The 25,629-nt window shown below is 45.1% G+C and overlaps 1 protein-coding gene and 1 long non-coding RNA gene across 3 annotated transcripts in view; both read right to left on the bottom strand.

The window, feature by feature from the left end:
- Positions 1–4,753: 4,753 nt before the first annotated feature.
- On the bottom strand, positions 4,754–12,871 carry NKX6-2 (NK6 homeobox 2). 2 transcript variants are annotated; one of them, XM_081006732.1, is made up of 3 exons: positions 11,751–12,871; positions 10,670–10,837; positions 4,754–6,672 (listed from the first exon to the last, which is right to left on the bottom strand). In XM_081006732.1, the coding sequence occupies exons 1-3, from the start codon at positions 12,181–12,183 to the stop codon at positions 6,302–6,304; spliced, it is 972 nt and encodes a 323-aa protein (XP_080862858.1). In that variant the 5' UTR covers positions 12,184–12,871; the 3' UTR covers positions 4,754–6,301. The 2 variants fall into 2 exon arrangements, with proteins under 2 accessions (XP_080862858.1, XP_080862859.1); XM_081006733.1 differs by having other exon boundaries at positions 6,296–6,672; positions 10,670–10,842; positions 11,751–12,860.
- Positions 12,872–18,593: 5,722 nt separating this feature from the next.
- LOC308477991 overlaps positions 18,594–25,629 on the bottom strand; it is a 41,057-nt gene continuing 34,021 nt past the window's right edge. The window contains exon 7 of the long non-coding RNA XR_013986785.1: positions 18,594–19,332. This is a non-coding gene — a long non-coding RNA (uncharacterized lncRNA). The remainder of the gene's footprint in view (positions 19,333–25,629) is intronic.

Here is a 25,629-nt window from a genome sequence, read left to right on the forward strand (position 1 = left end):
CCTTAGATCTTATTTTAGCAAAATCCAGTTCAGAGTTCTAAACTACAGGCTGTACTCTGGTTTCCTGCTTTGACCAAGTGTCTAATTTCCAGCAACCAAAGCTGTGGACGTCTCTCCCTCTTCCAAAGGATATGCAATTCTTCCAATACATATATATATTTCTCCTTTGGATGGGCTGGGGAACCAGCTGCTTGCAATTGTCAGATCCATTTAAGTTAACAAGAAAGTTCCCAATATAAGAACATTTAGGCAAGTCAGTGGTTGTGTACATAGAATTAATTTGTATACAGGTGTGTGTAAGAGTATTTAGGTTTAGGACCCCGAAGGTGCATTCCACAACTTGATTCAACAAGTTTCTGTTGCATTCTTGATGCTGAAGTCAATAGTCTTACTTCAGTGTTAAGCGTTTTTCAGACTAGCTCCTGTCACTGGAGTACTAGCAACCCTAGGAACCAAATCATAATGTCTTTCTCATGTTGTAGGTTACCCACAGTTTTGTCAGTGCTTTGGGACCATAGGACTGAATATATATTGTTAATGCAAGGTCTCAGTATTGCGCACGGGTGATATAAAAGTGTTTCTTAGCATGTGCAGACTGCATTTCCCAGTTCATCAGTTCCCAGTTCATCAGGGGAGCAGGCCAGCATCCACCATCAGTTTGGAGACATTTGGGTTGAAAGGATTTTCTGGTCAGGGGTGCAACGTCTTTGTAGGATTGATCTCTCATTCCTGGAATCAGCTGTAGGATCCAGTGTTTAAAAAATACTTTTACATGCAATCTAATTTTGCAGTTTAATTGAAAAACATATTCCATCTTCCATCCTATCCATAGGAACACAGGAAAATCAGTCCATTGGTTCATCTAGTTTGATATGCTTACACTACACTGACTGACAGGAGGTTGTCAGAGTTTCAGACAGGGTCCCCCCCTCCCCCTGGAGATGCTGTGAAATTTAACCTGGTACCTTTTGTGTGCAAAATATGAGGTTGTATCACTGAGCTATGCCCCTTCCCATTCAGCGCAGTGGGATTTACTCCTAGGTAAACGTGCATTAAGTCTGGAACACATCACTTCTGAAGATTGTGAAAGTGGTTTGGAAAGTGAAAGAGAACCAGTTTTAAATCAAAATTTATATTCTAGCCAGTGTGAGGTTTCACATCTGAATTAAGGGCATGAGGAATGGAAATGCGTGACCATGCACAGATCACTGTGCGGTGCTGATTTCACAAAGTTCCATCAGTTTACTTATTCTATAATTCTGGGGCTACAAAAGGGCTTCCAGTTAAATAACTTGAATATTCTGGAGGACATTCATCTTGTTTATAAAATCTTAAGCGGGGAGGCTGATCCTTTTGTCTGAGACTCTGTTTGACTTCGAGAGAATCATACCCTTGTCAGTGAAACCAGGATAATGGCCACTTCCTGAGTCCATATTCATAGCCACTAACACAGATGAAATCTGCACCTCACTCATAAATATGCACAGGGAGGAAAATACATTATCTGTCCCCTTCCTTCTCATATATCACAGGCTGGTTACAGGGTCTTAAAGGAAGCCTCACTGGGGTTAAGCAATCTTGATTTATATGCCTGCAACCCTGAAGAGGTTCACCACTTGGCTGTAGAAAGCCTCAATGGATGCAGAGGCTCCATTCTCAAAAGGGCTCTCATGAACAAAGGGGCAGGCAGGGGAGGGGAGTCTTCCATTTTCCTTAAGAATTTAGGGCCACATTTTAGCTAGGAGTGTTCAGGGTAAACTGCCACCTTTTAGTTGAAAACTTCAAGCTGGCTTCCAGCAAAGCCTTCCCTGTTATAGACATCTAGAGTAGCTGGCTTGGAGGAGAACTTTGTGGGGCTTAGCCTAGTCTTGAGAATAACTATTATTATTACTATCGTTTATTATGATGGGCAGAACACAACCAACTGGTAGGGGTGCCATTAAAGGGAGAGACAAACACACAGAGAGAAAGATCCACGTTTCAGACTGCAAGCAATTAAAAATGCTGCTTTTGACCTTCATGGCTTAGGACCAAGGTACTATCTTATGCACCTACCGATATATTAAAGCCTTCAGCGGTGGGTCTTTGTGGTGCCTCCACTATCAGAGGTGAGTGACTACCAGAGAGAGGGTCTTCTTAGTGGTGGCTCCCCCGATATGGAATTATTTCCCCAGAAACATTCACCTGGGAAAGAGCTGTACCTGGCAAGCTTTTTGGTGCCAGGCAAATAGCTTTTTATTTACACAAACCTGCAGACTGATTTATGCTACTTTTGAGTATTTTTACTTTTGCTTGCCTGTCTATTTTAAATTGTTTTATTCTTTTTTCGTTTCTTTTTTTGTAAGCCACCAGAATAAGATTGCTTGGCAGTATGAAAATTTCCAAAACAAAGAAAGTGAAATTATATTCACAGGTGCTTATGTCTGCAAAACATAGGCCAAAGGAACAAATTTCCTTGCTTTGAAAAAAAAGGATGATCATCTTGGGTTGATAACATTACACTATAGCGATCCTGAGGTATAAAAATATAACTCTTAAAAGAGGCTGCATTTTTGCATTTGTAGTTTTGAACATGTTGAAGGGCAGGGTTTGACTTTGCCAAAATATCTTGTTCTGCATCCTCTTTCTGCAGGAAGGGCGAGATGACCAACTCAGGCAACAGAATTGGGGAATTGGGGAAAGGAGCATCACGTTGTTATGCATTTAGATTATTATTAGTGGGCACCATCACTGAGACTGTGCATCACACGCTCAAGAGGTTCTGGACCATTCCTGCTTCCCTAAAATAAATGAATGGACAGCCCTGCCAGCCTCACACTCCAACTCTATATATGCTCACTTGGAACTTAGGTTCATTCACAATGAAAGGCCAAACTTTATTTTCTGAGTTGCCAAAGCAGGACTAACCTCTTCCTGCCCTTCAGAGCAACTTCAGGCCTTTCTAAACAAGCTGAGACCCTGGATCTTTCCATAAAGGTTCTGTACTCCTGTGCATGTCTGCTCGAGGAGAAGCCCCACTGAGTTCAGTGAAACCTACTCCCAAGTAAGTAAGCGTAGGAATGCAGACTTAAACCATCTTTTAGCTTTGCTTCTCCTGTGCTATTTGTGCGCCTGTACAAAGCACAGTGGTACCTCTGGTTATGTACTTAATTCATTCCGAAGGTCCGTTCTTAACCTGAAACTGTTCTTAACCTGAAGCACCACTTTAGCTAATGGGAATTCCCGCTGCTGCCGCGCCACCACCGTGCAATTTCTGTTCTCATCCTGAAGCAAAGTTCTTAACCCGAGGTACTATTTCTGGGTTAGCGGAGTCTGTAACCTGAAGCGTATGTAACCTGAAGTGTATTTAACCCGAGGTACCACTGTATTGACCTTTACATTTATAAGCAACAGCATCAAAACTGGTCGGAAGCACTGTAAAAAGAGCAATTCGCACTTACATTTCAACCACTTTTGGCCACTTGCTTGTCTTTTCCATTTGACTGGAAGTCCTGTATGATCGCCGCAGAGCTGCACACTTTCTCCACATGGCCTTGCACACTAGCTGGAAGAACCAATGGCAGCAACCTTTACAGCATGGCAAGTTTCACTTGTGAACTGCAGTTGTGCAACGCAGAAGCTCAGGTGCCATCAGAGTAATGGGTGCAATTTACAAGTCATTTCTGCAAATGCCCTTTCCTTCAGCCGCTATTTGCAGATCCCTGCAATTTTAGTTGTTTCCTACTACCGGTGCACCCCCTGCCAAAAGTGGGGTGCTGGGTACCCCCAACCACATATAGGTATTCAAATTCGATTTAAAGAACCAAGTGGAGGGGAGCTACCTTTTTCAATGGCTCCTGTGTCTTTAACAGCTGCAAAACACACAGATATTCAACAGAGGAAGCTTTTTTCAGGAGGCCAATACAGACTTGGGAGCATAATCTACTGCAATCTAGCTCAGGCACCCTGAAATCCCTACATGGATTGTGTTGCTGTGTAACTCAGTTCCATAGAGGAAGCTTCTGAACCAGTGCACCACACTGATAGGCAATACTTCCTGAGAGCAAATCGCTTAAGACACTGTGGATTTAAGAAAAAATATGAATGGTGCAATAGAAGCATCACCTGTTGTACCAGATAGTTAAGAGACTGAAACTGTTATCAATGGGTAAAGCTTTTTCCAGCATCTGAAGTGAGACTGCATCTCTGCTTGTCACTACAGCTGTGAAAGGCTGTGGTAGAAAAAGTTGCTAGCCCTGAAATTATTACCCGACCCTTTCTGGCCTTCCGTAGCAAAGCAATGCCCTTGCAATCTTGCTCCCAGAAAAGCATTTTTATTTTATATTTTTAGACCTACCAAACCCCACTTAACACGCAGATTACAACTGCGCCTGGGATGCAATCCAGTTCCCACTGAAGTCAATCGTGAAACTCCCGTAAATGATAAATAAATCAGTATCTCAGCCTGACTTGGAAATACGTGCCACTGAAAATAAGTGGGAGTTGCTTCTGAACTGAATATCCTTGTTACCTATTCAAACCAGTCCAGGAGTGGAAATAGTATTCTAGTTTTTGCAACTGACTTCTGTTATGGGATAGTGCCCTTTACTAAGTCAAGTATGGTTCTGCTTGTGTAGAATACATACATAGAAACTGACCAGATTTTTTTAAAAACTCTTAATAAAACAATAAGTGAAGAATATACTAGTTCCAAACAAGAGGACAGAGAGAGACAAAACTCCAAGGAAGTTGTTATACCACCACACCCAAAGGCTGAAATTGTCCAGAGGAGAAGCTTGTTAAATAATTTATTGATTTATACAAAGTCTTTCCAACTGTAAGAGTTTGGAGCCAACCGAAAATCAAGTAATGCAGTTCTTTCTCCCTTATTCTCTTTAGAAAAGAAAAAAAGAAATTCAAAGAAAAGGGAAGATAAACGAAAGCATCCAAACCCCAAAACAAAAGAGGCGAGAAAACCGCTTTTTTTTTTTTACACTAGAAATATACATCACAAAAAAATCTGCAATTTCCTATATACAAAGCGGCTGAGTTGGAATCGGGGACCCATATACAAAACAGTAACAAAATCTTGATTGTTAGGAGCAGGAGAGCTACCACAGAAGGGGGAGAAGGGGGTTGCTGTGGGTGGCAAGTATTAACAACAACAAAAAGGCAGCCATCCTGAGTACAAATAATTCCACCCCATCAGAAACTCATTTATTTCCCAGTCAGTTCCTCTGATTTAAAATGAAACTGTATTTCCAAGTGTGCGTAGGATAGGGATGTGACTGGGAACTAAGCTCCATTGAAAACTAAGGCTGCCACCCTAAGCATGGTTACTACAGAATGAATCCCACTCAACTCAGTAGAACCTACTTTAAAGGAAATATGCCTGTTCTTCATGCACAGCTCCACCCAATCTTAGCCATTTTTACTCAGAAGTAAGCCCCCGGGGGGATGACTGTCAAGTAAGAAAGCTGCATCAGGAGATAACCCAATCCTAAGCACTTTAGCAGCACAATCCTAAACACATTAACTCCAAAATAACAGTGCAATCCCATACAAGTTGCTCAGAACTAGATCCTATTCAGGGGCCCTTACTCCAGAGTCAGTTTGCATAAAATTGCATGCAACCTTTACAGCACGATCCTGAGGAGTAAAGTCCTATTGAGTTCAATGGGGCTTCCTCCCTCGTATGAGTGCGTTTAAGACTGCCGTTGAAGAGAATCGCTCCGCATAACAACGTTTACTCAAAAGTAAGCCCTACTGAGTTCAATGGGACTTACCTCCTAGTAAGCAGGCTGAGGATCGCAGCTGAACTGAGCAGCAAAGTCTTTTTCTATTTGGATGGAGCTACATTTTCCAGGGGCGCCTGCTTTTAAGGTCAGATGATTTGGCTGCCCCTTCCCCAAAGTCCATTTGCTCTCAGCAGTTTCCATTTTTACGCTAATCGGAATAGGGGGTCGGTTGGGCATCATGGCGGCTGTTTTGTTTCCAAATGCAGAATGGGGGTAAAAGAGGGGTGGGTGGGTTGGAAATGGAAAATAAACCAGGGTCGAGTTACCCATAAAAGTTGGAAAGCTTTTCTTGCGGTTTTTGTGTGTGTGTGTTTGGTTTCCTTCCTTCCTGTGCGAGCGACGCGGCTGTGCGTTTGGAGAGTGCGCCCGGTCGGAGAGCAAAGGCGCGCTGCTCCTTGGTTCCCATAACTTAATTCTGTCCGAAATATATATACACACACGTTATTCCCCCCCATACGTGGCGGGCTGTACAATACGTCGCGGGGGCCAGTCCCGAGGCTGGCTGGGGCTGGCGGCGTCGGCGGCTACCCTGCTTGGCCGGAGAGGACGGGAGGGTCGGGCAGGCGAGAGGGGGCGGCGGGGCGGGCGAGGGCGAGGCAAGGCACGGCCGCAGTCACGACGGCTCCGAGGCGTTGCTGCAGGGGCTGAGCAGGGCCAGCGGGCCCGACGACACCGCGGCGGCGGCGGCTGCAGCGGCCGCCTTGTGCTTCTTGAGGAGCCGCGTGATCTTCTCGTCGTCCGAGTTGGGGTCGAGAGGCTTGTTGTACTCGTCGTCGTCCTCGTTCTCCGAGCTCTCCTTCAGCTTCTCCGTCTCCGAGTCGTGCTTCTTCTTGGCCGACGCCATCTCGGCCGCATGCCGCTTCCGCCACTTCGTCCTCCGGTTCTGGAACCACACCTGCGACGCGGAGCCGGAGAGAGGGAGAGGGAGAGAAAGAGGGGAAGACAAAAACACACGCACATCTTTGGTCACGCGTCTCTCCAGGGCGCAAGTCACAAAGGTTAAAAAAATAACAACCCAACCCTGATTCGCAAGAGAAACAATCGGGGTGACTACCACGCGCTGGTACCCTATCGAGAAGCAGTGCGGCGCAGGGGTTAGAGTATCGGACTAGGACCTGAGAGACCAGGGTTCAAAATCCCCACCAGACATTAAATTCACTGGGCGAGCTTGGGCCAGTCACTGCCTTGCAGGACTGTTGTGGGGATTGAATGAAGAGGGGGAGAAGCATAAAGGGGGGGGGGGCGCTTGGGACTCCTTAGAGAAAAAGGTGGAATATAAACGCCATCAAATAAATCTTCAGAATGCACAGGCCCTGGTCCCCACTTGGGCCATGCTGATGCTCAAAGAGTAACTGCCCTTGGCTTACACATGGAACAGAGTGAATCCTTTGTGTTTATACAGTCACAGTTACAAACCCCACTTTAACCTGAAACCTCCTTAGCTGTGAGTAGGTCAGGGTGGCAGAAGAAAGTTGCGATTTCAGGTTGGGGGGGGGGACAATAACGCTACGATCTTATGGAATCTGGGAGGCCAAGATTCAGATCCCCTACTTGACCAGTCACACTCTCTCATCCTAATCTACCTCACAGGGTCATTTTGAGGATAAAATAGGGGGAACATATAGGCCACCTCAAGCTTGTTGGGAGGAAAATTGAGATATAAATGTAATAATAATACTAATAATAACTGAAGTCAGTGAGACTTCTAAATAATCATGGTTGGGCAAAGCAGGAAGGGTTACTGGGGAAATCATTCCTTGGCTTTAAATCAGTTGCTCATCAGCAGAACTTTACAAAAAGGAAGCCCTAACGTTTCATGTAAACTGTCAAAATAATGTGAGTGTACACAAGATTTTTTCATTGAAATGGAGCTTCCTTCCACCTTCATGTGCTTGGGATGAAATTCTGCAAAGCCTACCATCTCATCACCTTCTTATTTAGAATGTATTCTGGGCTTCCTGAACAAAATGAACCAAACATGTTGTGAGAGTAAACACATTGGAACAGGGATGAATTACTAACGAAGTACTTGCTAAGGAAGCCAAACCACGTCTACTTGGAAGTAAACCCCGTCACTCCCAGATGACTTTTCACAGGGATGTTGCCCCATTAGGTGCTTACTTCCAGGGAACCTGGAGGGCAACTCCTTGACCACCCAGATGTCCTGTTCAGTACTAAAATCTTAGAATCCCAACCCACTTGCATTGGGGAAGGGAAGAGCATGGTGGCCCCATCTGTCGGTCAGAAGAGTGGCAGCTGCAGGGAGCAGTGTTTCCTTTCTCCCTGCCAGAAAGAACTGTACAAACTTTGGAACTCAGAACTAGTGCTGAAGCTTGCTTTTCCCCTACTCCCACTCAGTCTTATTTTCCTTTTCCATCACGGCCTTTTCGATAGCCTATGGGTTGCAATCCACTTAGTATTGATTTGGGTTGGGGGTTTGCTTGTTTTTTTGGTGGAATAGAGGGTAAAAAATCCTGTAAATAATTGTTGGCTGAATGTAGGCAATTTCGTTTGACTCTGTTCTGGCTTGGCCAAAGGAAGGCACACGCAGGCATCTATACCCATCCTATATTCTTTATCTGCATGCAGCTCAACGCCGCGCACTGAGCTCACGATCCACATCTGCAAACTAGGGCACACGTACACACACTAGCCACCTTGCTAGCTAACCATTCCCAAAGACACAGATCTCCGGAATCCTGTCCTCATCTGCATCTTATGCTATCCCATCACTTTGCATCCTATTGGATCCCTGCCCCAAAAGCATCCCCAGTCCTAATTCACACCCCTGTATTTCTCATCCCAGACCTCAACTTCAGCGGCAGGTGGCTTTCAAGCTGGTTCTCTTTAAGTCATGCTCTGAGCTAAGTTACCGGTAATGCTCAATGTCCTTTTGATAGCTGCCTCCTCCCTGCTTATCTAAAAGCAAACCCCACTGAACTCAATGGGACTTATTGCTTAGTACAGTGGATTGTGCTGTTAGGGCAGCTGATTTCATTCCCTTCATACATACTGGGATGTAAATGACACCAAATCCCCAAAAGGCTTACTTTCATGTAAGCCTAATTAAGCCTTAACAAGGAAGGTACGACTCTCTCCTGAATCCAGAAATTTCTGAGTGGCATTTAAATCTAGCCCCTTTTGCATGAAAAAGTGGGGGAAATATTACTTGTGGGAAAGTAGATCAAATCCTGCAAAACCCACTGAGGAGTAAACGTGCATCATGTTCCAGCTTCAACTGTACAGAAATATGGTATAGAAAGCCAATTTTTTGGCCTCATAAAAGCACTGGGGGTCTTGACAGGAGACATTTGTCTGGTTATATTGAGGTTTTATTACTGGCCTTCAAGAACAGTAGGAAAACCATCATCTGAGGATGTTATTTCATGGGAAACTGAGTGCTGACAAATGAACCGCTCAAATAAGACACTGGGACCCCATTGAAAGCCATGATGGGAACTAAGATGGCAATCCTAAAAGAGTAAGATCCACTGAATGCAATGCACTTTTAAAAACTGAAATTGCCTCTCAATCCAAATGCAGAATTCCTTGCGATAAAATCAGAAAACTATCTGCTGATAATCTTTTTTTAAAATCCCACATTTTCCATAAACTTATAAGATCATGAGTTTGTAAGCCTCCCCCTCCATTGACCAAAGAATGATCCACCCCATGTTAAACAATTTTGCAGTGCAGTCCTACATGTGTCTACTCAGAAGTAAGCCAGGCTGAGTTCACTGTTTCTCATTCAAAAGTCAGACTCTATTATGATGGAATCATATTTCAACTAATGATGAGGAAAGTGGCGGTGTGTGTGTGTGTGTTAAAGAGCAAGAAATGCCTTGGCTACAAATATTGTTTCAACTCTACATTAAAAACAATTTATGCTTTTAAAGTGTATTGCCTTTTTAAAGGGGGGGGGGAAACAACAAGACGGCAGAAAACACCCCCCCCCAATCCCTTGCAAACACATTTTATAATCCGTCCACAACCTTAATAAATTAATTTTCGGTGCAACCTTATACATTCTTTCTAGGAAGGAAACGGATTGAATAGTGGTGTTTCCTGCCATATTTGGGATCAGCTTGCTCATCTCTCTGACCTTCGGAATAACTCCAGAAGATTCCTTAAAGAGGTCGCAGATCGGCTGATGCCAGTTTATTTGTAAGCGAGCCCGCTTAGGACTAAGGAGCCACAAGGTTTAAATTCAGTGTCTTTGGGCTTATCTTAATTACGACTTTTAAAAATAATTAGAATTATTAAGATTTTTATTTTGGTAGAGGGAAGACACTAAGTCTATCAGATACAGTAAACAGCAAAGCTGTGTGACATCTTGCGGTTAGAAAAAATGAAACAAGCTTTAGCGGGCTGGACAAGGCTAATACCCACGGGCTGTTTCTTAGCACTTGGGCTGTTTCTTAGCACTTCAGTTCTTAACCCCACATATTCTGAACTCATTTATTTACCTCCAAGAGAAGGCGCATAGAGGCACAGCCACTTTGCTGGGGAGTGAAGCCCCACTGAACTGGGAGGAATTTACTTCTAAGTAAACTTGCCGCAGACTGGGACTGCTAATCCCTCTGAAACCAGCTCCCCTTCGGTGCCAGCACTCTTCCCAGTGCAACCTTATAAGTGTCTACTCAGAAGTAAGCCTACCCACTCTGAGTTCTGAGGGACTTATTCTGAGGGGAAAGAGTTGAATACAGTACAGGACTGTATATTCACATTCCTGCTTGCCTGGGAGTAAAAGTGTCAAGGGAAAAGGGTCACACTTCTGAGCAGACATGCTTAACATTGCACCGCAAATATGTTGTTGTTTTTTTGCAAACGGAGCCTCGGGCGCCCGAGATGCTGCTGACCGTCGAGGCGACCGGCAAAAGAGGGCTCCTTACCTTGACTTGACTTTCCGTCATTCCCAGCGAGTAGGCGAGGCGGGCTCTCTCGGGTCCTGCCAAGTACTTGGTTTGCTCGAAGGTTTTCTCCAAAGCGAAGATTTGCTGCCCTGAGAAAGTCGGCCGCGAGTGTTTCTTCTTGCCGTCCTTGTCCAAAACCATCCCAGCCTGGGCTGGAGAGAGGGACGAGGGAGCGGAGGGAGAGAAAGAGCCCCGTCAAGCGCCGAGGAAAAAACAACTCCTGGACCCCAAAGCCTTTTGTGCGCGCCGGGCAGAAACTTCCCCGGCGGATCTCATGCGGACCAGCAACCTGAAATGCCGTCGCAAATCCAACCCGCCCTTTCCCGAGAGCAGCCGCAGAGCTCGGGCCCAGCAGGAAAACTTTGCCACCAGCTAGCCTGCAGGAGATGCAACGTCAGGGGGGGAGTTTAAAACAAAACAAAAACCAGCGGCTCGTTGTGGAGGCTGCGATCGGGGCTGCGCAAGACCCTCGAGCTGCTCCATCAGTTTCCCGGAGGCGACCTGGCTACTTTCAGCTGGCCTTCAGGAAACCGATCCTTGCCGCTTTCATTTCCAGACATCAAAACACCAGCCAACTGGAAGAGTCCTTTTTTGAGGTTGCAGATCACCGCGCTGGCTCACTCTCTTTCAAAGGGCCACCCCCTCTCCCTAAGCGAAACACGCTGCCTCTTTATCTGGGACCCGAGCCCTGGAGCCGCTCGGACAGAAAAGAAGGAAACCCCACCACCACCAGCACACCTCGCCCTGCCCATCCGCTTAGGGCTCACCAAACCAATCCATCTGGACCTGTTTGCTCGCCTTGTTTCCTGGGAACGAGCCCTAGCACCTGTTGCCTGCACCCAGAGCCCGGCCGTGCAACTTGCGAAGCTAGAGAGAAAAGAGGCGCCTCCGAGCATGTGCAGAGGGCTGTTCCACCCGGCCTCTCCTAATGAGCGCAGGGCTTGATGGGACGGGCACTGGCACCTCTAATTTTGAGGACTGGGGAATTTTTCAAAGAATCTCCTTTTTTGGCAGAGATCCTCCCCTCCCCCCTCCTGCCGCCCAGCCCCCGCCTTCTTACCGGGACAGGCGAGCCGGGGGTCCCGCCAGGGCGCCCCCTGCATGACTCCGGGCCAGAAGATGGGCGGCCTGCCGGGCAGCTCGGCCAGGGGCTTCGGGTAGCGGGACACGGCCGCCGGGTTGAAGTACATCCCGGCCGCGGCGGCCCCGGCCAGCCCGTTGAGGCGAGGCAGGCCCGTGAGGAGGCTGCTGGCGGCGGCGGCGGCGGCCACGGGCCTGCCCAGGATGTCGCTGATGCCGTGCGGGGTCCCCAGCGGGATCTGCGCGTTGAGTCCGCCCAGCGAGGGCGCCTTGAAGCCGGCCGGGCTCTGCAGGGCGTAGGGGAAGAGCGACGTCTTCATCTCGGCCATGTTGTGCAGCGCCGCCAGCGGGGCGCTGCTCAGCACGAAGGCGCCCGGCGGGCGGTTAGCCTCCATCTGCCCCACGGCTAACATTGGCGGGCATCAAGGGGCGGGCGAGGCCGAGCGGGAGCGGGGAAGGCGGCCCCGAGGGCCGGGCAGGAGTCCGCCGCCTCGCCGCCGACTCCCAGGGAGCCACAGAACCAGACTTCGCCTTCTCCTCCTCCTCCTCCGTTCCTGTTTTTTTGGCGGGAATTCGCCTGCAGGGCCGCTGCAAAGTTTTGCTCCGGTTCTCCTAAGCGCCGGCGGGAGCGCTCGGCAGCCGCGGGTTCTTCGCTGGAGGGCGGCTTCAGCCGCTGCAACTCCCGGCGGGAAGTTCTCCGGTCGAGAAGGGGAGGGAGACGGAAGGCGGGTCGGCCGCAAAGCCTCGGTGGAAAAACCAGCCACGACAACGCCAATCTCGGCGGCTCAGTTTTCTTCTTTGCAAGCTTTTAATTTTAGGAAATAACTTTTTTTGGGGTGGGGGGAATTCTCTCAAATTTGGAAGTCCTCTCGAAGATTGGTGCTGGAGTATATATATGTATATATTTATATTTTCCTCTTTTTTTTCTTCTCCCCTCCCCCCCTTCCAAAAAAATCAAATAAATGCTTTTTTATTTCGTTCTTCCCAAAGCAAGGAGTTTTCCCTCCCGGTGAAATGGACTCGAGCGCTTGGAGTCCCGGAGTCGGGACAAGATGCGCTGATAACCTCGCAGGCACCTGCCAGCCGAGCTCTCGGATTGGTCGCGCTCTCTTCCGAGGCCGCTGCTATTGGCCAATGGACGGGCATTCCGGTCTGCCCGCTTTGCATGCGCGTCATGGAAGTGTGTGCTGGAAGGGGCGGGGCGGGGGAGGAGGAGGGCGCGCGGCGGAGAGAGATCAGAAGATTGCGGGGGAGAAAAAGAGCAACATTAAATGAAGGTTCTATTATAAAGTCAAGGTACTTTAAATGGCTGTAAATTTGCCCGCTGATTTATCTTTCCGACGACTAAATAAATCCCGTTGAATGGGAGTTTAGTTAGGCTTAAAGGTTCCCCCCCTTCCTCTTTTCCTTTATAAGGAATCGGCTATATATATATATATATATATATATGTACATATTTCATGTTCTCGTAATCGTGCAGATCCGCAAGAACTTGTTGTTTTTTTTAAATCGACCAGCCAAAGTCACTTTCACAATGGAACTATCCCTCGCCATTTCTTGATTGTCTAACATTGCGTAAAAAACACAAACCAGCAGGGCTTTTTACAGTAAACCAACCGAGTCTAAACGGAAGAGGAGATGAAGAGAGAAAGAGAGATTGAATTTCCCGTTTGCTGATCTTTTCTTATCCCCCAAGAATTCTCTTCCCTATCTGTTTTCTCACCCGGGAGCTCAATAAATAAGCGTGGAATAAGCCGCAAGGAAGGGTCTTTAGGCGTGTGGCCCGCGAGTCTTTTAGCTCTATTAAGATCCGCGGCGTAGATGATTATCTGTGCGTGACTCTCGCCTCCTTTTATTGCCTGAACTCGCTTCTGATATGTATCAATCTTATCTAGCAAAGGCCTTTAAAAGAAGACCTTTTGTCCTTATTGATCACATCGTGGACTCTTGTCACCGATCTGTCTCCCCCCCCCCCCTTCTCTCTCTCCGACTTTACAGTTGCTTTTTTAAGGCGACCGAGAGGTTGGCAAGGTGGTTTTGAAACTGGCCCCTGACCAACACTCAGCTCGCCCGAGCCTTTGATTTGACGGGCATAAATGACCTCCTTCTGCACCCGCCTAGGAATCGTTCCTTCCTCGGCCATTCCTTATTTTTTAACATTTGAAAGGCGAAGATCAAGAAAACCTTCCGAACATCATTCATGATAGCCGCCAATCCTACGAGGTACCTGAAACGCTGGCAAGGTTGACACAAAATTTATGTTGAGTTTTCAAAAAATTAAATAGGGATTTTTCTTATTTAAAACGAGGAAGAAACGGCTCCATACGTCAATTCTAAACGCGCTCTACCGGGCTTTCAGAATTTCAGCTCCAAGACACCAATATGCATTGCTACTTTCCCCCCTTTCTTTTTAATGATAACATCCATTCCTGAAAGTAAGTCTGACATAAATAAGTTGCAACTCATTTAAAGGGAATGTAGTCAGGATTAGAATGCTGTCTACTGCTTCTCAGTGATAATTTTCCTTTTTAATCGAAGTGTGGTATAATAATGTTGGGAAATGTTTCTGATGAAGCTTGCTTATTAAATTCTTGTTTTTATTTGTCAAAATAGTACCCTATTATTTTGAAGCCTGGCAAATGACTCTTAAGGGGAATCCAGAGTGATTCTTATGGCGAAAGGATCCTTCTCAGAAAGAAAGGAAAAAGCTGAACCCGTGTGATTGTGCGTCAAAACCTGTTTTCAGACGACCACGAAGTAAATCCTGATTTGTTGGCACTACACTAGTTCTCCATTCTATACAGTGGTACCTCGGGTTACATACGCTTCAGGTTACAGACTCCGCTAACCCAGAAATAGTACCTCGGGTTAAGAACTTTGCTTCAGGATGAGAACAGAAATCGTGCTCCGGCGGCGCAGCGGCAGCAGGAGGCCCCCAGGAGGCTAAAGTGGTGCTTCAGGTTAATAACAGTTTCAGGTTAAGAACGGACCTCCGGAACGAATTAAGTACTTAACCCGAGGTATCACTGTACACGCAATTAACCTGTGTAAAATGCTACGTGAACTGCAGCTCTTCGGATGCGTGTTTGCACGTTTCCCCCGCAGCAAATGCAATACACGCATCTTAACAGGAAAGGGCTTAGCTGCACGATGGCGTGTGTGCCATGTAATTTGCACTCATGCCCATAGTGGAGTTTACTTCCAAGTTGCGTATCCAGGATTGTGGTGTCTCCTGACAATCATTTACAGTACTTGGAAACAAATCTCGGATTCTGGCCCAGTATCCTTTTCTTACAACTGTAGCCCCAGAAGCATTAATTAAAATATTTTATTTGGATTTAAAACAAACACAAACAAAAAACCCTCATTCTCCCCAAGCGCAATTAACCGTTACATCTGCAGTTCCAAAAGGGTGGGTTTTGTCTCTAAAAGCAAGGAAACACGTACACCTCCCCTCACTCAGACGTAGAAGAGTCTGTGTGCCCGCTGGGAATTAACAGCATCAATGGAGACGCAGGCCTTCTGTGCAGATCCGATCTCGAAAGTTGCCATTTGATCTGCTGCTCAAGTCTGCTGCTCTCCAGATCGCCCGTTTCCTTGTCTTCACTTCTCGCCCAACACAACCACATCTGGAGGGGCAGAAACATCCCAGGGTATTGCTTGTCCAGCCTCCAGGGTCCTCGACGGCAGCTCCTGGCCTCTTCGATACTGCGGTCCGAAGGGAACTTCGGGTCGGGAGCTGGAAACCTATCGATTTCAGGGGGACTCCTCCACACCATCACATCAATCGGATAGGGAATTAGACGGAGATGGTTAGGTGAATAGGCCAACTCTGAAAAGCCATTCCTGGGATTTGCTCCGGAACAGTAACTTCCATTCCACCACCCACCTGACCAAAGTGGGCACCTGCAGCCCCAAATGTTTGCCTTTCGGAGATCAGCTTTGCATTGACCACGGTGCCTTGCTTTGTGCAATGTCCAAGTTCTCAGACTAATAATAACAGCAACATTTTATGGTTGGTGCTGTTGTTAAATAACGACTTTTGTTGTTAAACAACATTTATTATAATTATTGATGATGAAGAAGAAACGTAATTCCTATGACGTTTGCATGGTTTAAAGTAGGGCTGTAAATTTGTAATGATTTTATTGTTTTGCCGTTCTGTAAACCGCTTCGAGGGCTGTTGGTTTATTTTACGAAATAAGACAAACAAATAAAATGTTGATGGTGATAACACATATTTGAGGGCTTGGGAGAAATCTTGAGAAGGAAATGTGCCTTTCTCAAAGTTCATTCAAAAGTGCGTTTACTACGGGTTGAGGTTCCTAACAGTGTCTTACTCTTGGCTTTCATAGAGTCTCTGTCGAGATTCGCTTTTCCCTTCCCTTAAGAGGGACCGGCCGAAGTGAAAGGATCCCACGCCTCCTTTAGCCCTTTGGGATCAAATCCCGTCCAGGGACTTTTCTGGGACTTTTCTCTCGCAGAAAAGAAAGCGTGGGGTGATCTCATTCCCCCACTTGCTGCTGGGCTGCTTCGAGGAGGTCCCGGGAGGTTGAGACGGTGGTGGTGAGAGAGAGAGAGAATATTACATTTTCAATGGAGCGGTTGGCAGAGACACGACAGGAAAAAGATGTATCTCCCCTCCCGCGCCGCCTCCTCCCTCGCAGCCTCCGCTGTCCAGCCAGTAGGAAGCTGCCGGGGGATCTGACTCTGCAAGACACGCCTACAAAACCTACAATTTCTCATCCCTCGGATCCAAGTGTCGCCCAAGTGTGAGATTCAAGGGACCAGATTCCAGCTGGCGTTGCATTGCCTTGGGGGAAGTACTTCTGGCCAGGAATAACATTCCTAGTGAACACAGCACAACTAGTAATACATTTAAATCCCAGTGACTTCAGTTTCGGCTGGTTTGTGGATTAGGTTTAGATAAACTGTATGTGTCTTTTAACTATTTATGTGCTTCTTTTAATGCTAAAAATGCCCTCTATGTCACATCAGGTAAAAGAAATATAAGAACAACCAGCAGCAACCATAGTTTTAGTAGGTCTGTCAACTAGTTTAAGCTCTTCAATAGTTCATCTTTTAGTGGATTAACCAATTAATCAATGACATTTATATACAATTAGCCATTGCATAATCCCAGTGAAGGTGCCTTTTGGAGGATATATTGAGAGAGGACGACAAGTTTTCCTTAAATGTCAAAACCATTACAATGTTGCCATGAGTTTGTGGGTGCTAGGCATTCCCTAAATTCCTGGGACCAATAGGTGCTGGAATTTAATTAAGTCTTGTGCACTAAAACTGTGTTAGACTCCCATGTGTTAGAATCTAATCAAGACCCCTGTGCATTATTTGGCTGTGCATGAGACACCTCTTTAACCCCCTGGAATCAACATGTGTTAGAAGCTAATTGAATCAGGCTACTTCACCTTTTGAGGTGATGGCCTGCGGATGAGCCATTAAGGCAACACACAGGATCAAAGGACTAAGCATGAAAAGGCAGTTGAATGGGCCCCTCCCTCGCTCTGCAGATAAAAGTCAGGGGTTTAGAATAAGAGAGAGTTAGAAGTCATATGGGCAGTAGCTTGGTATAGGGAGTTGGGAGTTAAGCAATGGCATTAGTAAGCAGCAAGGTTTGAGAGCAATGGTTGGGGTCTGCTTAAGTCCAAGGCTGCTATGTGGCTATGGGAGAAGCCAGAACCTCTTGACGTATGAATGCTAAGCATCCCTCCATTGCATGCTCGAGTTGTATATATGTGTAAATAAGCCATATATCACAAAGGAACCACCATCTCCGCTGTGTCTCATTTTCCAAAAGGAAACATGGACCCTGGATACGGGTGCCTGGAACCTTGCATTACTCTGGAGAGTGGGGTGGTATAATATAGTATAGTAAACAGAAGCTACCATTTACTACACGGAGGCGTACCTAAGGGTTGCCCAGCCCCCGCCCAAATCACCTGTCAGACAAATGGAGAGTATGACGTACATGCATGCGGCAACACACCACAGCTGTCCTTCTCTGTGGTAATGTGATTTTGGGGGGAGGTGGGGGGCACTGATACATCTCCTTGCTAAGGCCGCAGTCACCCTATGTACTCCTCAGCTACCGCTAGAAGGAAAGGTGGGCTCTAAAGGTTTAGGTTTATTCTTCAATTCACACATCACTTCCCACAAAAAAGTCCAAGATTTACAATCAAAACAAAAACAAAAATCCAGGAAAAAAAAATCACACTTACTGTCAAGTTTCTTTTCTGCTGTCCCTTCTTCTTTCCTGTCCACCTCCCTTCCATGTCATCATCCTTGACTGCCCTGCCACCCCAATATTTTCTTCAAGTTGGTGCCACTGACCTATGACCACGTACCAAGGAACTGCAAGGAAATAATACCACCCAGAAGCATCCAAAAGGTTTCCAACTCTCTGCCAAACCCCAGAATCTGCATTAGGGCAATATAGAAATGCTACAAAATAGTGTGCAGTGTGGCAAGCTTTCGGGTTCCTCAGAAGGCCTCACCAGGCTAGATGGTAAACAAACAAGGGAGGCAGAGAGTTGGCTGATGCTGGAGCCATGCATGGATGAAGACTGCATTCGTCACTGTCTTAAGATGGATGTGGACAATCATTCTAACTTAACACAATCATGGAACTATGGGCCAACAAGGCTACTTCTGTTTTTTCCATTTTATTTTTAAGAAACCCACCTATTTCTTAGTGCACCAGGCCTGCTTCTCATAGGAACTGGAGTGGCAGGCATTACAAATAGTTTATGTAAATGTTTTTTTGTGTTTTTTTTAAAGTATGAAAATAAAACTCACGATCCAATATATTAATTTTTCCCTCTTGGGCACCTGTCATTTTCCATGCTGTTATTACCTTTCGGAATGCAATAGATAATTTATATCTGTCATCAACAGCACTTGTTACTCATTAATTGGGTGTTTGTCCTGTTTATTGACTTGCTTGACTTGGTGAACATCACCAAGTATTCTGCGAAGAAATATATGGCTCTTCTCTTTCCAGCCCCCGTGGCCTGGGCAAAACGCCTTTACAGGGCTGCATTATATGTTTGCCTTTGGCACTTCTTTCATTAGGGAGAGATTCATGAAAGAAGTGCAGCATCACCACAAAGTCTGAAGTTTTTCTTTGTGACAACCCAGAAATCTGTTAAAACATTTACACATCTGAGGATCTTGGCTTAAATGGCTTGTGGATCACATGGCCAAGGTTGCAATCCTAGGCAATTCCCAATCAATGGAATTTAATCAATAGACAAGATCAAGCTACAGGGACCTGAAGCTTACCGTCCTAATTCCCCTTCCATTTTGTACACCTAGGTGCAGAAGAGACCTTAATTTCTGGGGTTAGTGATGTTTATTAGATAGCACTGTCCATTTCAACAGAAGAGTACGGTTTGCTTTCTTCATGTGCTTTGTGAGGGCAAGTGACAGAGAGAAGTGAAGGTTGAAATCCCTGGTTAAAAAGCAGATCCAGTTGCAGCAGTCTTCAGTATAGTAACGCTATCCAAAATTTCACTTGTAAAGGGGGAGAGTTTTTGAGTTGTCTGTAATAGAGATAATTTATGGTTACAATGTTGCACCACACTTTGGAAGGCACCGTTTATTTTTATCAATTATTATTGATGTATCAATTATTATATCAGCCTAGCTTAAAAGACTATACAGTTTATATTATCTTGTAGGCAGAGGTGCTCAAGTGCCTACAGATTCAGGACACTATTAGCAAATCTACATTGAATGAGCTAAAACTGTACATGCTTTGAAATTATACAGATGTAGTCATTACGGAATAATTGCACTCCCTGCTGAAATACGAGAGGGCTCATCTGTATTGGCATTCCCCTGGCTTTTGAAGGTTCCCCCGTTACATGTGTTCCCTTGATCTCTTGAACTGAGCCTCCTGTTTTAACTGCTGTGTTGTTTTAATGGGATTGTTTTATTGCATATTTTAATTCTGGATGTTTGTATTTAAATGCTTGTGTAACTAGTTTTTATATTTTGGAAACCACCAATAAGCCAGTTTTGGCATTATACTGTAAGTAAGTACGGTAAGTAAATAAATATTAACCAGTAATTGGAGAGTTAACCAGTAATTGGAGAGTTAGCCTTTCCAGGTGTTTCTCATAGAAAACATGGGTGGTACTAATCAATCAGAACTATATAAAAACTTTCTAAGGGATTAGGACTATCTAGTTACTGCAATTGTATGACTGTAGGCGAACGTTCTTCCACCTGAAGATCACACTGAAGATAGATTGTGTATACATACTATGTTGAAGTCCTTCCTTTTTAATTCTAGGCTTGTGAATATGATATTTGGAAAGTGACTGGCTATCTTCAGCACTTCTGAAGATGTCTACAGCTCTGTCGTTTTGTTTGTTTCTGTTTTCCTATACAGCTCTGCTATCCTGAAGTCTATAATCTATATTATTGTAAACTTAATCAGATTCATCTCTGTATATTGAATTTAGTACCAACAGTCCTTTCATTGTCTGATTTTGTACAATTCAGACATTGATTCTAAGTTGTGCATTGTGGTCATTCAGACATATTTAATTTTTTTAGTTCTGTGTTTATGGACTCCTGGAAATACATTTGCCAGATCTTGCCCTGTACATATCACTAGAAGTAGCTGGTAGGCTGAAAAATAGTGTTTTATATTTAAGAGGTTGTCATTATTTATTTTATATAAAGTAAACAGGATGCAAAGATCAAATAAATATGATGGAAATATGAAGTCCACAATCGTAGATATTTAGGTTACAGTCCAACATTTACTTGCCTTGTACTCAATGAGACTTAGAAGTAGACATGTATAGAATTGCACTGTTACTCTTTTACTGAAAATGCTCCAGGCTGCTTATGTTTGCAACATTATATGTTTTCCCCTCCCAACAGTTGAAAACCAGCAGTGCTGTGGTCTCTCTCCATTGACCAGCAAAGAATCAATAGGAATCAATATTAGAGTGCAAGTAATGCCACCTGCTGGATATCTTCATGCACTGCAGTGGCATCTTGAAAACTGAACACTAAGAACGTTTCCCCTTAATGCCAAAGTTTCTGCTGTGCTTGTCACCATAGCTGTCAACGTTTTCCTTTTTTTAAGGGAAATTCCCTTATTCTGAATAGGATTCCTTGCAAGAAAAGGGAAAAGTTGACAGCTATGCTAGTCACATAACACAGACTCCCAGTCTAACAAAAGGCGCTTGCTCCTAATGTTATTCTGCAGAATTACTCAGTATATTTCTACTAATGTTAGGGATCCAAAGAACAGGACTGACCCGGCAGTTTTGTGCCTCAGACAAAGCACAGAATGATGCCCCCCTCCCTGCCAAGGAAGAAGGGACAAGTGAAGGAACAAGAGGGGGAAATAGAGATCTACACTGGGATCTGCTGCCCCTGGGGGTCCTGCCACCTGAGGCAGTCTCTTCACCTTGCCTCATGGGTGGGTCGGCCCTGCCAAAGCGGTTCCTTTCAGTGGAGGCTGCTCCATGAGGGTGGGTGGGGCACTGCCCCACCAGTCTCAACCTGCCCTCAGCCATTCCTTTGCCTTGTTACTTACAACCAATCCTGGGGGTGGCACTGCCTGTCAGTTTTCTCCTCCTTAGTCTCAGTGTGGCCCTTGTAGAATTCAGCAGAGAGGGCTGGGACAAAGCTAGAATAAGCTGTCCCTGCTGTCATTGGCTCTGGCCAACTTCTTGAGTCTAGCCTCCCATTAACTTGTATCAGATAAAAGACAGAAAAGAAGGCACACTCCCTGAATGAAGCTTGCAAACCACTGGTGGTCTATGGACCACATTTTGGGAATTCCTGCTATGGACCCTATAGATGTACATCTAGGGTGCTTTTTTTCTATTTTAGCTGATACAGAGGTACCTCAGGTTACATACGCTTCAGGTTACATACGCTTCAGGTTACACACTCCACTAACCCAGAAATAGTGCTTCAGGTTAAGAACTTTGCTTCAGGATGAGAACAGAAATCGTGCTCCGGCGGCGCGGCAGCAGCAGGAAGCCCCATTAGCTAAAGTGGTGCTTCAGGTTAAGAACAGTTTCAGGTTAAGAACAGACCTCCAGAACGAATTAAGTACTTAACCCGAGGTACCACTGTATTCCCAAATGTTTAGGACCTAAAATATTTAAGCTTGTGTGGGAGACCTTCTGGCAAATATAACATGTGTGCTGTCCTTAGTCCAGTCGCCTAATCACAGGGCCATTCTAGTTCCTGAATGGCTGGAAGTTTGCTCTTTGCCCTTCTCCATCAGACCACCTTTAGTCTCTCTAAGCTTGTGCCTGCCTTGAATGCTCCTACAGAGTCAGATGGCTATGACAGCTTCTCTGTCTAGCAGAGGGTGCTTCTATTTGCCACCGCTTACAGCCGTTCTTCCTTCCCAAGTGCAACAGAATGTTCACATGCCAAAGGTGACAGACTTGGCTTCTTTGAAGGCCCCAGGCATCTGCGATGTACGGCCCCATTATTGTTTTTTTTCCTCGTTGAGGCAAAGCTGCACAATTTGTGGTCCAATGCCCTGATCTCACATCCCATCAGCGACATATGGTAGCTTATTCCCCTAAGAAATATAACTTTCCCCTTGCCTCCTTGCTGCCTGCCTGGGACTGGAAATTGCAGAGGTGGTGGCAAAAGAGCATGGCTTGCTAAGCTTGGTAGATCAAAAACTCCCATAGGTCAAATTGGGACAAATCTGTTTGCGTTCCAAATCGCTCTCCCTCTTCTAATGAGAGAAGGCTACATGCCATGCTCCCTCCCCCCGACCACCCACAATTTAAGATATATGTCAGTGTTCTTTTTGTAAGCCAAATGAAGACATAGTTTGTCCTCATTCTAATTAGACGGATGTGCTTTGCTGCAAGTCATTAGTGCTCTAAATAGGTTCCTTTCTTACTGATAAACTATAGTGGGGGTTTCGGGAACAAATTGCCAATAAATAGAGAGCTGGCTTATAGGATCTATTGATTCTCACTCACTGAGCTGCAGAGAGGTGCTTTGTCTGACTTCCTGAATGTGCAGGCAAGGTGAAAATCTAATTAATGAGCCTCCTCCTGAAAAGAAGGTGGAAGGGTTCTCCAGATGTTGTGGATTACGATGTACACAATCTCTGATCGTTGATGCTAATGGGAGCTGGAGGATCTAGGGCAGGGTTCCCCAAACTTGGGTGTCCAGCTGCTTACTGGCTACAATTCCCATCATCCCTGACCACTGGTCCTGCTAGCTAGGGATGATGGGAGTTGTGGTCCAAAAACAGCTGGAGACCCAAGTTTGGGAAACCCTTATCTGGGGGGGTCTCAATAGTCTTGCCAAGGCTGGACTTCCGGGGTGGCGCCATCGGTAATGGCGGATTCCCTCTGATCCGGAGGGACTGGCTCCACGGGAAACGGGTCTTTCCCGCTACGGCGAAGCAGGGACCCTTTGAAAAATCACAGGCGGATGAAGCCTGTGACCATGGGACTCGGCAGGCACCTTTCGCGCCCCCCCAACTCGTAAAGGAACTCAGTTACGGGCTCCGGAGTGAAGAGGGGCAAGTGGCGCGGTGCTGAGAGTCAACTGCTTCTTCCGTGGAGTGAAGCCGCACAGCCGTTGCCGGAGAGCGCTGCCTTTTTCCTGGGACAATTTGGCTATTAAAACAACTACCCGTGAGTAGCTTAATTTCGGACAATTGGACTTTAAACAACGACCTGTGAGTAGAAAGGAAAATTGGACTAAGAAATTCTTTTCAATTTGGCACTGAAACGGGAAGGTCTAAACAGGAAGTCAGCCTTCCGTTTCTTGTAGATAGATTAAAGCAAAGACATGGCAAACTAGAGTTCAGAAAATCGTTTATAAAGGATTAACTTTCATCATCTAAAATTGTTGAACCCCTCTCGGAAGCAGGAGAAGAGGGGGGATTTTTTCCGGACTGTTTAAACCTGCAGAAGAGAGTGTAAAGAAAAGTAATTTTCCACTGTCTTGAACCTGGGAGCGGGGTGTCAAGACTGATGTTTTTGGGAAGCTCATTGACTATAGACAAACGTTTTTGACAGACAGTTAAAAGAAGAGAAACATAGTGATTCCATTGCTCTCCTTCGCATTTTAAAGGAACAAATATTGACAAAATATCTGAAAAAGGAAACTTTGTTGTTAGATCTGCCTTTAAAAGAAAAGGAAAAAAAAGAAAAGAGATGGATACAAATAGAAGTTCTTCCCCTAGAGGGAGCCTGTGAAACTGTTACTAAATCTGAACTGGGGAGCTCTGCAGCTGCAACAGATTAAGATCGTGGGAACAGACTTCTGACCTTCATAACAATGTATTCAGAAGCTCTGGTGCGTGCTTTCTGCAAAACAAGTGCCCTATTGGAACAGTTACATGAGAAGACGGACTTGATGACTGTTGCGATCAGAAATTTTGGACAGGTTGTGGGTAATTATATAGAATCCACCCAGGAATCAACTCAGGAGTGTGCTCTGACAGATCAGATGAGGGAAGAGGATCTTGCTGGACCTCGGGTGGCAGAGATGGAGGGAGCTGTGGCCCAGCAGGAACATGAGTTGTTGGATTTGACAAATGAACTAGGAAAAAGCCAGATTTGGAGAGATACAGTTTTGTTTGGTTTGGAAATGGGGGGTTGGATAGACCCCCCTATGCAGGGATGTTTTGACTCTTCAAGTCTGGCAATGGGCCGTGAGATGTTTGGGGTTGTGGTGGTTCTTAATTCTGGAGGGACTTTGAAACATGTTTTTAAATACCACATGGAGTTTAGTGTGGAATATGGAAAAGGGGCTGATTTGTCGAGAAGGGACAAAAATACTGTCAAGCTGGAGTTTCCACGAGTATAAGGAGCAGGAGACAAAGTACAGGTATAAATATGAAGAAGAGCTGCGGAAGGGACATGGAAGAGACTTAAGGGCCTCGGACATAAGATTACCAGGTTAATGAGCAAGATTGATGGGATAGAAAGGACTGACAAAACCCGGGACCAGGAGGAAGAGACGTTGGATGAAGATTGGAAGAAAGTTTTTTTTTAAAAAAAATTTATTAGGATTGTTTTATAAAATTGATGAATGTTAGAAAAATGTTGGAACAAAATTATTTGGCTTTAGCAGAAATGTTAAAAGAATTATGTAAGAATATGTTATGGTTATGAGAAATTGGTATAAATAAGATCTAAGTTTTAAGTTTTAGGGTCTTTTATAGTAAGATAAGGTTAAAATAGATTAAGGTAATTTAATGACAGAATATTATGAAAAAGGGAAAGGATTTGCTGTGATAATTAAGAACTAGAATACAAAAAAGGGAGGAGTGAGCAGGTCGATGAAATAAGGTAATGACAGTTAAGGATTTGGGAATATTGGATTTGTTTTTAAATTTTTGTGGTTTATTTTTGCTTTTTGATTGTGTTGTGTTACGTGTTTGGTTGTTATTTTTTTGATTTTGATTTTTATTAATTTGTATTGTTTGATTGTGGCTTGTGGCTTGTTTTTCTTTTGTTTTTTTCCCTTCTTTTTCTCTTTGTCTTTTCTGTAATTTTAAAATTCTTAATAAATATCAGTTTAAAAAAACACAATAGTCTTGCCAAGGCTGCCTTATTAATACAGGCAATGCAATGGTTGTCATGACCACAGCTGGTCCATCTTGACACACAACTGGCTCCACACATAATGCAGGATGCACTCTGGACCCAGTGATTTTTCAGCTGACCTGGAGCACTGACGTTTGTTCAATATTTCTGTGGATAGCAACTGTAAACTGTATGACTTTGGTGACAATTTTGAACTTGCTTTGAGAGGACAATGTAGCCAAATGAGAAGTGCTTTTCAGTTTAGTCTAGTTTTTCCCTCCTTTTTAA

This window comes from Podarcis pityusensis (assembly GCF_964106645.2).
Source record: "Podarcis pityusensis genome assembly, chromosome: 5".
NCBI classification, from domain to species: domain Eukaryota; kingdom Metazoa; phylum Chordata; class Lepidosauria; order Squamata; family Lacertidae; genus Podarcis; species Podarcis pityusensis.